General features: G+C 39.3%; 1 protein-coding gene across 2 annotated transcripts in view; it reads left to right on the plus strand.

Moving 5' to 3' along the window:
* Positions 1–3578: 3578 nt before the first annotated feature.
* Positions 3579–12974, plus strand: part of LOC102815151 (autophagy protein 5-like) — a 177985-nt gene continuing 168589 nt past the window's right edge. For both annotated transcript variants that reach the window (XM_006839960.1, XM_006839961.1), the window contains exon 1: positions 3579–3744. In XM_006839960.1, coding sequence (XP_006840023.1) covers positions 3637–3744 — 108 coding nt within the window. In that variant the 5' untranslated portion in view covers positions 3579–3636. The remainder of the gene's footprint in view (positions 3745–12974) is intronic.

A 12974-nucleotide genomic window follows, 5' to 3' on the forward strand; every position in this document is an offset into this window, starting at 1 on the left:
CTTCACAGGGTGGCCAGCCCCATCCTTGGAGGTCCATGAGTCTGAGCGCTCTGGGTGAGGTCGATATGCTGCATTCGGCCCCATCATCCACACACCGTGGGGTGGACGTTAGAGCTACAAATTCAGAGTGGTTGCATGCGTGTCCCTCACTTGGATGAAATGGGTCCGATGCCTACCTGGGGTCTCCACAGGGCTGGGGAAGTGTGCACCCACATCATCCTGCTGCTCAGTGTCATGGGACCTGAGTACATGTGTCCTTCGGTCCCTGCCTATCATGGTACCAGCTGTGCTTGGGCTGTGGCAGCTCTGTGTGCTCTGTCCACTGCCTGCCCTTTCTTCTGTCTGTGTCCAGTGAGATGTACTTGGGTACAGATTGGCTACAGTGAACTTCACTGCTTTCTGGCCTATGAGCTGCTTCAAAGCAAATACAGTTTCAGTTGCTTATTTTCCATTTACTGGAGTGCTGCCAAACTCAATCCATGACTTCTTGACCGTGGCTTATACTTTTATTATACATATATGATCAAAGTAATACTTTTTTTTGGGAAAGGACAGTCGCTGGGAAGAAGGGAAGAGTCTGTTCAGTTGCCTTTCCTTAGGTGACCATTTATTGTTTGCCTTTAAGTGTCCTTGAGTTGGTTCTGACTCATAGCGACCTATATAGGGTTTCCAAGGCCTTAAATCTTCAAGGGAGTAGAAAGCCTCATCTTTCTCCCATGGAGCTCGAACCGCAGACCTTGTGGTAGAGCCACTGCGCTTCTCTAGGTGACCACACCTACTTTAATTTTGAATTATATTTTCTACCCATTTCTTCTGAGAAGACAAAGTCATGCAGTGCCATTGTTGGTAGTCACTACCAACAATGGCACTGCATGACTTTGTCTTCTCAGAAGAAGTGGAATGGCTGGTAGTTTCAAACTGCCGACCTTGAGGTTAGCAACCCGATTCGTAACTGTTACACTACCAGAGCTCCATGAGTAAGAGCTGGGGAGTGATTCATTGGATGGATCATGGTTACAGGAGTCCTGGTGGCACAGTGGGTTAAGTGCTGAGCTGCTAAGTGAAAGGTCAGCAGTTTGAACCCCCTGGTTGCTCCATGGGAGAAAGATGGGAGTCTGCTTCCGTAAAGGTTTACAGACTTCGAAACTACGGTACAGTTGTCCTCATTCCTATAGGATTGCTATGCTTCAGAATTGACTTGGTGGCATTGGGTTTGGTTTAGCTTTGGGTATCATGGTTACGGAAACCACTGCTTACCAGTTTTATGTCAGATTGAATTTTACATTTACTATAAATACAGAGTTCATTATTCCCTGCCACTGATAAGTTCAAAAAGAGCATACTCTTAATGTAATGAAGACATCTTGCCTATTTTTAGTGAGTTAATTTTGTGTGCTTTGTAAACTTGGAAATTTTCTGCAGAGTGCAGAAACTGAATATGTTCTTTGAATTTGAAGTCTATCCAGGGGGGAAATTTATCTACTTTGAATGCATGTGTCATTTGCTTAAAATAGTGTCTATTATAGGTAGATTTTAATGAGTTAAAACACTGGTAATGTGGAAAGAACATGAACTCTGTTCAAGGGACCAGAATTCTTATCCTGGTTTCACCATTACGTAATGATTTTGTGAGTTTGTGCAGACTTTTTAAACTTGTTGTAGTTCATTTATCTATAGATGGCATTGCATCCAGTTGACCTACAAGGTGTTAAAGGCAGTACAAGGGGACTTCAAAAGTTCATGAAACATTTTCATTATCTTCTCATTCCGTTTTCTATAAGCTGTTTGAAGCCCTTTCATAATTCAAAGTTCAGAATTCTGCTTGAGTTTTTCCCTTTGTCTAATTCATTTATGATAGTCTGAATATATTTGACATTGGTCAGTGGAAGAAAAAAGAGCAAATAAGTTCCATGAATAATTTGGTGTTAATAATTGATGTTTGGTGATTTAGAGTGGTTCCATTGCATACAACAGGAGCTCTGATAGAATAGTGAGTTAGGAGGTGGGCTGCTAACTGCAAGGTCGGCAATTCAAATTTACCGTCTCCACTGGAGAAGGAAGGAACTCTGGTAGCGTAGTGGTTACGAATCAGGCTGCTAATCTCAAGGTCAGCAGTTCGAAACTACCAGCAGTTTTGCAGGAGAAAGATGAGACTTTCTGCTCCCGTAAAGATTTACAGCCTCGGAAACTCTATTGCAGGGTTGCTATGAGTTGGAACCGGCTTTCATGGCATGTAATTATCACCACCACCTCTTTATACAAGGGGGCATCACAAAGTTTGTGGAAAAATTCTGTGATCTTTTAGTACCATTGCCCACAAACTTTTTGAACCCCCTTCCCTCATATATTATTATAAATTAGCTGGCTTTTGAACAATAGGAAATATTTGGAGAAGGAGGATAGTGAATCTCAGTATTCAACTGTCACTATTGAGTTAACTCTATGCGTTTATTATCAACAGTGTTTCTTTTAGCATTTAATAGTACAGTTCATTGAGGTGTTATTTACTTGCAGAATATTAGTACTCAGTGGCACTTGGATATTACAGAAGTAAAAAAAGTGTCCTTCAACCATACAATATTTCCGTTTACAGATTCAGTGCTGTATTTTAATTATAGGAAACATTTTAAGAGGTTAGAGGAGTAGTATTTCAGTGGAACAGAGTATTGTGAGCTGGTTTGCAGAGTGGGTAGGATTTGAATAGAGAGAAGAGTAAACTAAGCAAGGGGAATCGGACACAGATTAAAGGATTTGGAGAGTGCGTTTACTAGAAGATTACTGTAAAGGAATGCATGGAATCAGACTAGAAATATTTGTTGTGTTATGTACTATTGAGTCATTTCTAACCCATAGTGACCCCATGTACAATAAAGTGAAACACTGCCTGGTCCTGTGCCATCCTCACAATCGTTCCTGAGTTGGCAGCCACTATGGCAGATAATCTATTTGATGATCTTCCTGTTTTTGCTGACTCTTTAGTTTATCAAGCATGATGTCCTTCTTCAGGGATGTCCCCTCCTGATGACATGCCCCAAGTATGTATATGAAGTTTCACCATCTTTCTAAAAGCATTCTGGTTTTAGAAATATTGGTGGGATCAAATTGTGGACAAGATGAAAGCTAGACTGGGTAATAAAGATACAAGATGTGTATTTTTGTATACAGAAAGAACAAGATTGAATATACTTGGTGGGGCCAGGATAATTGTGGAAATCAGATCCTTTGGAGTTGGGCTACATGGGATTATTAGAGCATACATGAAGTATTCATTTTGAATAAGCAACAGAGCCACCTTCTAGGAAGGAGGATGCAAGCAGAGTTTTACTTTGGCAGCAGTTTATTACTTGCATACACTAGGATAAGTAATTTTGAATTGGTTCCTTCTGTGATCTCTTTAACTGCTCTGCATGTAGAATTTCCTGTAGTGATACTTGCATTTCTTCTAAAGAATGTCCACCACACAAATTTTTGCAGTGAATAATCTTTGTGGTATTAATATTTTCCTTGTAGTCTTCCTTTGCTTTGTAGCAGATTCATCTATGCAAGGATTCAACTAATGTTCTTTATTTTATTTTCAGTTTGACTTTGGTTGAAAAAAGGACTTAGCCTATATGTACTTCTTGAACCACTGGAAGAATGACAGATGACAAAGATGTGCTTCGAGATGTGTGGTTTGGACGAATTCCAACTTGCTTCACGCTGTATCAAGATGAGATAACTGAAAGGGAAGCAGAACCATATTATGTAAGTATGTTGATAGTGGTAAATGGGATATTTAACTGTGAACATTTTTGAAAACAAAGCTCTTAAGAAACTGAAGTCTGTTGTCCAACATTTTATATATAACTAATATATACCTAAGGAGCTCTGGTAGCGTAGTGGTTACGAATAGGGCTGCGAACCTTAAGGTCAGCAGTTTGAAACTACCAGCCGCTCCGCGGGAGAAAGATGAGGCTTTCTACTCCCGAAAAGATTTACACCCTCGGAAACCCTGTACAGGGTCGCTATGGGTCGGAACCGACTCAACGGCACTTAACAACAACAACAATATATACCTATTATAAGGAGCTCTGGTAGCGTAGTGGTTACGAATCGGGCTGCGAACCTTAAGGTTAGTGGTTCGAAACTACCAGCCGCTCCGCGGGAGAAAGATGAGGCTTTCTACTCCCGTCAAGATTTACACCCTCGGGAACCCTGTACAGGGTCGCTATGGGTCGGAACCGACTCAACGGCACTTAACAACAACAACAACAACATACCTATTATGGAAAAAAAAAATTAGAAAACAAAGATAAGCAAAAAAAAAAAAGAGGGAAAAATCAGTAATCCTACCATAGAGAGGGAAAAAACCACTGTTGATATATTGAGACATTTTTTTGACTTTTTCTTTTGCATATGTAATAAATAATGTTGGAATCATAAGCTTTATAATGTTTTGTAACAGAAAGCTATTTTGAAAATAATAGGTTCAGATATAATTCTGCTGTATTTAGCTGATTCCAAAAAAATGTTTAGTACTTTTTATAGTTTTCATATGCTCATTGAGGCATTTTTATTATTGCTGTTGTTAAATGCCATAGAGTCAGTTCTGACTCATAGCAACCCCGTATAGAGTTTCTGAGGCTGTAAATCTTTGCGGGAGCCAAAAGACTTATTTTTCTCCTGTGGAGAGATTGGTGGGCTTGAACTCTTGACCTTATGATTCACAGTGCAGTGTTTATGCTACAGATATTAATATTATATAGATAGTATATAGTTTATCTGAAAGATAGTATAGATATTTCATGGTTAATATATATCTTTATAGTTAATATAATGTTTACAGTGTGTACGAGAGGGATTTCATAAAGTTAATGCGAAAATTGCATTCTTTTAATTACATTTTCCACAAACGTAATTTTTTTCCTGGTGGGGTTGGGTAGAAGAAAAGGGTTAGTGTTGGAACTATAGCTGGATGTAAGCTAGACGTAGGACTTTGTTTATTCTTAGGGTTATTGTTAGGACTTGTATTAATGTCAGTGGGTAAGGACTAGGTCAGGGCTAGGAATAAGGCTTAGTCTACTTATTAGGGCTATAGTTAGATTAATTTTTACTTGCTTTCTTGAAATCTACAGTATTTCATTTGAAGTTCGGTAATTACATTATTTTGTCTTTTTACTGTGTGGTTTTTTGGTCAAACCATGTTTTATTTTCTACATACTTCCTCAGATTTCCTTTTATTTCTTTATTTTAAGTTTTTATTGTGAATTTAGTGAAAGTTTACAAGTCAGATCATCAGTTTTATGCCTTGTTTCATTACAATGATTATAATCCCTTCCATGTACCATCAGATAAAAGTATTTCTCTCTTTTCACTTTAGCTCTTTTTTTTTTTAAATCATTCAGGCTTATATAATAATTTACAACACCAAAGGGCACATTCTGCAAGTCTGCTTCCTAACCACCAGCTCTTAGTCCCTCACTTCCCAATAAGTCCTTAGCTGTTCCCTCTCTCTCCATGTCCCCATCTCTGCCTCCATTTCTGGTGTTGCTGGTTCTCTGGATAAGGTCTTGCATTCCACTTGTACTCTTCTTCCATGATGGTCCTAGGGTCCTTTGTTTCTGGAATGTAAGATTAACTGCTACCCATTTTTGTTACAAAACGTCTATCTTTACAGTTATGACAATCAAAATTAGTTGTGATACCATTTACTCACTATTGAATCATAAGAATCTTATCTTATCCCCCTCTCTTTTCTAGACCTGTCTAGACAAGGTGAAAACTTTTCAGTGGGGACTCTTCCTTCCCCTGAACACTCTGATACCAAACTCCCTCTTGAAAACTTGTAAGCCGGTCACTTCATGCCTTTATTGCCCCCTCATTTTAAGTAGCCAATGTCTAAGTTGCCTGTCCCTATCTACCCTGTGTACAGAGGGGATAGCATTAATACTTGATGTGAAGATTCCTTCCTTCTCTGTTGGTATTTAGAGTTACTACCTCCATGAGTATAGGTCAAATTGTAGCAATTTACCCTTGTTTCCTGTATCAAAAAAAAAATTTTTTTTTATCTTCCTTTAGTTCAGTTCTGATTATCAAGCCATCAAGGCTAGGTTAGATTGGTACTACCTGAAAGTTTGGGTGTTCCTTTGTGTCTCCCCTCACTGCATATTAGCTGGATACTTCACTCTCAGCTCTAGTCCTATGGCTATATCCTTGTCCATGGGCTCAGGTGTCCCTCCGGTCTCACCACACTTTGGATCAACTAGCCCTTCCTCTTCTCTCTCTCATCTCCAGGTCAGTGGTTGAACTCAGCCCCTTTATGGATTTTTTTGTTGTTACAATTGTATCTCTGGTTCTCTGTTATCAGTCTTGTAGGTCTGTTTCATTTTGCATACTTCTCAGATAGCATAGTGGTTACAAGTCGCGCTGCTAATCTTATGGTCAGCAGTTTGAAACTACCAACAATTCCGCATGCAAAAGATGAGGTTTTCTGCTCCCGTAGAAAACCTGTACAGCCTCGAAAACCCTATACAGGGTTGCTGTGAGTCACAACCGACTCCATGACACACCACCACTACCACCGCCTCAGCACTGGACTGTGAGCCACAAGGATAGCAGTTCAAACCCATCCGTAGCTTCTTGGAAGCTTCTTGGAAGGGTCGCTATGCATTGGAACCAATGCTATGGCACTTAACAACAACAATATCTGGGTTGAGTCTAGGTGATATTATCATGTATGTTAGTTTCAGGTTGTTATCTGCTATTGTTGATTCTCTGTCCAAAGAGCTGCCTTTAATGTTTTTGTAAGGTTGGTGTAGTTTTTACAAATGCTTTACATTTATGTTTGTCTGAAAATGACCTAAATTTGCCGTACAATTTTGCTGGATATATGATTCTTGTTTGGCAGTTTTGTTTCTTTCAGAGTTTTATATATGTCTTTCCATTGTTTTATTTTCTTGATATGTGATCTCTTTAAATATGAAACAACTGTTACTAGCTATTTTTAATAAAATTGAAAATTATTGGGGCAACTGTTAGAGGCAAAGAGTTGTTTTTTCTTGTAGGTAATTGTTTTTACTCTTAATAATCTTTCCTAATTCATTAACCACAAGAAACTCATTTGTTATGATTTGTGCTTTTAAAGAACATCGAGTTGATAGGCTTATCATAAATAGTGAACTATAGTTTGAAACCACAAAATATAAGCTAAAATTTACTGCTTTGAGTACCTATGTATATACTCTTATAAAGTAATATTTATAAGAAGAAAATAAACAGAAACATTAATAGTGTTTAGTCTTAGAGTTCTAGATGAGCTTTTGGGTGCCAATGTCTTAGTTGTAAATTAAGCTTTAATTGCTTTCATGTGTAGTAATGGTAATGGTTTAAAGATTATGAATGAAATGCAGTAAAACTACCACAGCCTGAGAACCAGTAGACCTCTTTCCCAGACATTCTCCAAAGCTCAGCTGAGGTGGCATTAATGGGTTGTCACTGTGACCTGAAGAGTCCATTTATGCTCAGGTGGATTGCAGAAAGGATAGGTGAATGAAAATGTAGTTTAATGTGTATAATGCATATATTCTTCAAAACGGCAATTTAAAATAGCCACTCATCAAATTTATAAATTAAATATTCAAAAAGTCTTCTGGAATTTTCTGTTTCATTGTAAAAAATGTATTAATGTTAAATACATTCTTGTATTTTTCTGTATTTTGATTTGTTGTCTGTGCATAAATCTTTTTGCCACTTTCTTATATTTCTTTCATTGGGAATTATGTCTTACATTGCAGGGATTATTGGGAAGAAAATTTAAGAAGCAGGAAACTTCTTAGTTTTTTTTTTTTTAAGAGTTTTTATTGGGTATTGAGTGATAGTTTGTTTACATGGGAGAACATGGGATTTACACTCCTGTATTGTATTTCATTTCATTGTGATGATTACAATCCCCTCCATGCATCATCATTCAACATAACTTGCTTCTATTTCCTCTGTTTTTTGGATGTACACAAAAGCAGTAAGAAATATATATTCATTGAAACAGCCAAAGGCACATTCTGCAAGCCTACCTCCTGGCTGCCAGCACACAACCTGTCTCTCTCTCTCTCTTTTTTAAATTGTGAATTAAGTGATAGTTTACATGGGAGAACATTGGCTTTCCACCATCGTTTCATTGCAGTGATTACAATTCCCTCCGTGCAATATCATTCAACAGTATTTGCCTCCATTCCTGGCCTCTGTTTTTTTTGGGGGGGACAGGGGTGGGGTGGAGGGGGGACGTACACAAAAACACTTGGGAATGTATAATAATCTAAACAACCAGTGGGCACATTCTGCAAGCCTGCCTCCTGGCTGCCAGCACCCAGTCCCTCTCTTTCCACGAGTTTAGAGTCCTCAGTTGCTCCCTCTCTCTATGTCCTCATCTCTGCCTCCATCTCTGGTAATGCTGCTTCTCTGGATAAGGTCCTGCATTCCACTTGTGCTCTTCTACCTTGATGGTCCTAGGGTCCTCCGTTTCTGCACTGTATGATTAACTACTCCCCCATTTTTGTTACAAAACTTCTGCCTTCACAGTTGTGACAGTCAAAATTAGTCATAATAGCGTTTACTCACTATTGAATCATAAGAATCTTGTCCCCCTCTCTTTTCACCTGACCCATCTAGACAAGGTGAAAACTTTTCAGTGGGTACTCTACCTTCCCCTGCATACTCTGAAACTAAACTCCCTCTTGAAAACTTGTAAACCAATCACTTCATGCCTTTATTGCCCTCTCATTTTAGGTAGCCAATGTCTAAGTTGCCTGTCCCTCTCTACCCATATACAGAGGGGATTGGATTGATACTTTATGTGAAGACTCCTTCCCTCTCAGTTGTTATTTTGAGCTACTACATCCATAAGTATAGGTCAAGTTCATCAAATTGTAGTATTTTAAACTCGTTTCCTTTTTTTTTTTTTAAGTTTTCCTCTAGTTGAGTTCTGATCATCAAGCCATTGAGGCTAGGTCATATGGGTACTATGTGCTAGTTTGGGTGTTTTTGTACATCTCCCCTCACTTCACATCAGCTGGATGCTTTACTCTCAGCTCTAGCCCTCCGTGGCTATGTCCTTGTCTGTGGGCTCAGGAATCCCCAGGTCTCATCACACTTTGGACCAACCAGCGCTTTCTTTTCTCTCTCATCTCCAGTCCAACAAGAGTCTATGGAACGTGGTTGAACTCAGCACATTTTTTCATTTCTGCCTTCCCCCTCTTCCACTCATCCGTAGAGTAGTGTAGTCACCAGCAAGTTTACATGCCTACTCATGTGTTCCCTTTGAGTTTCAGTCTTGGAGGGGGGTTTGTCTGAAGGGACTTGATTGCTTGCCTTGCTGGCTCCCCGGTGAACAACTTGCTTGTTCTTGTAGCCAATCATACGGCCATTTTTGTTTTGGATTTTTCCTGCTGATCTTTCTTTGAAGATGAATGTTCTGTTGCTCTAGCTATTCCAGTCTAGTCTGTTTGTCATTTCTAAAAGTGGGAATGTCACATTTCAGAAGTTTCTGGATGGGGCTCAAGATTCCACCTAAGGTCCTATACATTGCAAAGGCTTCGCAAGAAGCCTTTTTCACTGGGAAAATTCTAGAACCCCTTTTAGGTATTCCAATCAGTTATATACCTTTTCTCTTTCCATGAGTCTGCAGTCCTCAGCTGCTTTATCTCTTCATGTCATCATTTCTGACACCAACTCTGTTGTCGCTGCTTCTCTGGATAGCGTTGCACATTCCCCTCATGCTCTTCTCCCTTGATAGTCATAAGGTCTTCTGTTCTGGGCTGTAAGATTAACTACTCCTCCCTTTATGTCACAAAACTTCTACTTTTACAGTGTGACAGTCGCAATTAGTCATGATAACAGTTTCTCACTATTGAATCATAAGAGTCTTATCCCTGTCTCCTTTTGCCAGACCCATGTAGACAAGATGAAAACTATTCAGTGGAGGCTCTACCTTCCCCTGCACACTCTAAAACTAGAGTCCCTCTTGAAACCCTGTAAGCCAGTCAATTCTTGCCTTTATTGCCCCCCATTTTAGGTAGCCAATATTTAAGTTGCCCGTCCCTATCAACCTGGTGTACAGAGGGGATAGGATTCATCCTTGATGTGAAGGAAACTTCTTAGTTTTTATTGTTTCTGTTATATTCATGTAAACTGTTGCTTTTCATTTATCTTATGTAATATGAAAACATACAATCTAATTTGTATGAAATTTATGGCCTGTGCTGGAGGAAATTGCACTATATCAGACAGGTGGGCAGTGTCTTTACCACCTTAGACATTGTCCCCCAGTCCTTTTGTTTCCTATTCAACTGTTTCTCCCCTTCTTTACTATGAATATGTCAAATCTTTTCCACTTAGTCTCTGAGCTCTGACCTCATCCTTCACTCTTAACAAGTAACTTCACTTGCCACTTCACAAAGAAAATTGTTGTTAAGTGCTTTTGAGTCAGTTCTGACTCATAGAGACCCTGTATACAGTTTCTGGGGAGCGGCTCGTGAGTTTGAACTTCTGATGTTGTGGTTCAAACCTGCCTTTCGATGTAGTGTATTATTCCACAGTGCCACACTAGTACTCCACAAAGAAAATAGAAACCAGAAATACATTGGACCTCCCTTAGCTTTGCTACCAAATCCTTAACACCTGTCTGCATTCATGCACGTTTACTTCTCTTTTCCTTTTATGAAAAAAGTCTTTTCTTTAAGGGAAGTCCTAATCCCCTATCTGGAGTCTTGGTGTGGTGCTGTGGGTTAATCTTCTGGATTACAAAGTCGGTTTGAACTGCAAGATCAGAAGTTAAAGCTCACCAGTTGCTTTTTGGAAATTCTGTGCAGGGTCACTATGGGTCGGAACTAACTCACAGCACTAACAACAGCAATAGCCACCTCCTGTGTATGTTCTAACTGTGTTTGGCACTGTGGGTTAAAGCGCTGAACCACAATGCTGGCTTGAATTACAAGGTCGGCTGTACAAACTCACCTGCTGCTCTTTGGAAACCCTATATAGGGTTGCTATGTATGAGTCGGAACTGACTCAACAGCACTTAACAACAACAGCTTCTCAAGTTGTTGGTATTTCATCATCTCCCACCCCACCCTGGTCGTCTTTTTCTGTGATCTGCTCCTGTAAAGATTTACAGCCTCGGAAACCCTGTACAGGGTCGCTATGAGTTGGAACCGACTCCACGGCACATAACAACAACAAAGTCTAAAAGGAATTGTGACAAAATCATTATAAGTGAATCATCAAAGTGTGATGTGATGCTATTGTTTCTTGACATACCTACATTTAGGTTTGTACACTTCTGAAAATGGTATTTCTATCTCTCTAACCCTTCCCCGAAGAATTCTGTACTCTTTGATTTACACCGTTTCAAAATGGTGGTTTTTACGTCCTCATGAGACTCAAATATGCCCTTTTTAAATGTTCTTTGAGCTTTAGGAATGGAAAGAAATCTGAAAGGTGGATGGGTTAAGATTTCCCAATGAAATTCTTGTAGGAGAACCCTTGCTACCTTCAAAGAATGAGCAGGTTCTTTGTTTTCATCACATCGTTGTGATGGAAAAAATTCTTCAGCGCATTTTCTTGGCCTTTTTTTTTCACCAATACAGTTTGTAGTTTTCATAAGGTTTTTTCATAGCGTCTGTGATTGTCCTGTGTCTTTTGAGAAAAGCTATCAGGATTATCCCTTCGAATCCCAAGAAACAGTTACCATAGTCTTCTGAGCTGATCTCTCTGCCTTGATTTTAACTAGCTCAGCAGATCCCCTCAGAAGCTACTGTTTTGATCGGAACTTTTCTTTGAGGCACCATAAGGAGACTAAGGTAAGTGCATTACTGAGAGACCTTGTCTGCAACCAGCCACTGACCAGAGACTGATTTAAATATGTTTTGTGTGGAAGAAATCCATGCATGTATGAACTGGAACCCTAGCTTCATAAGTGCTGTCCAGTTGGTTCTGACTCCTAGCAGGAGTGGCTGGTGAGTTTTAATAGCTGACCTTGTGGTTCAAACCGACCTTGTAGTCCTGCAGTGCCACACTAGGACTCCAGAGCCACATTTAGTTCCTACCGAAATCACTAATGTTACCTCTTTTGTAAAACCTGGAGTATATTTCTGAATTTCATTAGTTTGATCACTCGGCCTTATATGATATTTTGACTGTTTTCTCCGTCTTATTACATACACTGTCCTTTCGTGCTCCTGCAGTGCCTCATATTTCCTCGTTTTATTTCTGCCTCTTCGGGTGGTTTTCTCCCTGTTTCTTTGCTTTTTTTTTTTTTTTTGAGGATGTTGTTTCCTTTGCTAAATCTTTCTTTAATTTTTCTTTTGTCTCTTCTTTAGTTTTGGCCTTTCTTATGGATATGCCTTTTTTTTCACTTTTACTTTTTTACCCAAGAATTTTTATCCTTTCTTATGTCTTTGCTGAACACTGTGTCTGCCAACACCCAAGACTTATACCTCTTGAGAGTCAAACCTGTATATGTGATTTCTGACTAGCCTCACTGAGATGTCGTAAAGGAATTCAAAGTGAGTATGTTTGAAACTGAGTTTGTCTTCACCTGTAGAAAAAAACCTGGTCATTTGCCATTATTAGTATTTCTTTCTATTTTAAAATAGCAAATATAACAACTATCCATTGTATTCATTACTCATACCAGAAACCTGGCATCACTTTTAGATGTTTACTTGTCTCATACCCATGATATTATGTCAGTAATTAATCCAGCTGATTTGACATCTGGAATTTCTCTCAAATATAGCCACTCCTTTCATCCCATTGCTAGCCCTCTGCTCCATGCCACCATCTCAAAGTTGGTGGATTGCATAATACTAGTTTTCCTACTTCCAGTTTTGCCCTCCTGATTTAGGGACTTTTCACTATCTCCAGTATCCTTAGTGTAGTAGATCATGCCCTCTATGATCTGGTCCTTGATTGCTGAAGAACTAATCTGTGCCAGCACTACT

This window comes from Chrysochloris asiatica, unplaced genomic scaffold (genome assembly GCF_000296735.1).
Source record: "Chrysochloris asiatica unplaced genomic scaffold, ChrAsi1.0 scaffold00027, whole genome shotgun sequence".
Taxonomy (NCBI): domain Eukaryota; kingdom Metazoa; phylum Chordata; class Mammalia; order Afrosoricida; family Chrysochloridae; genus Chrysochloris; species Chrysochloris asiatica.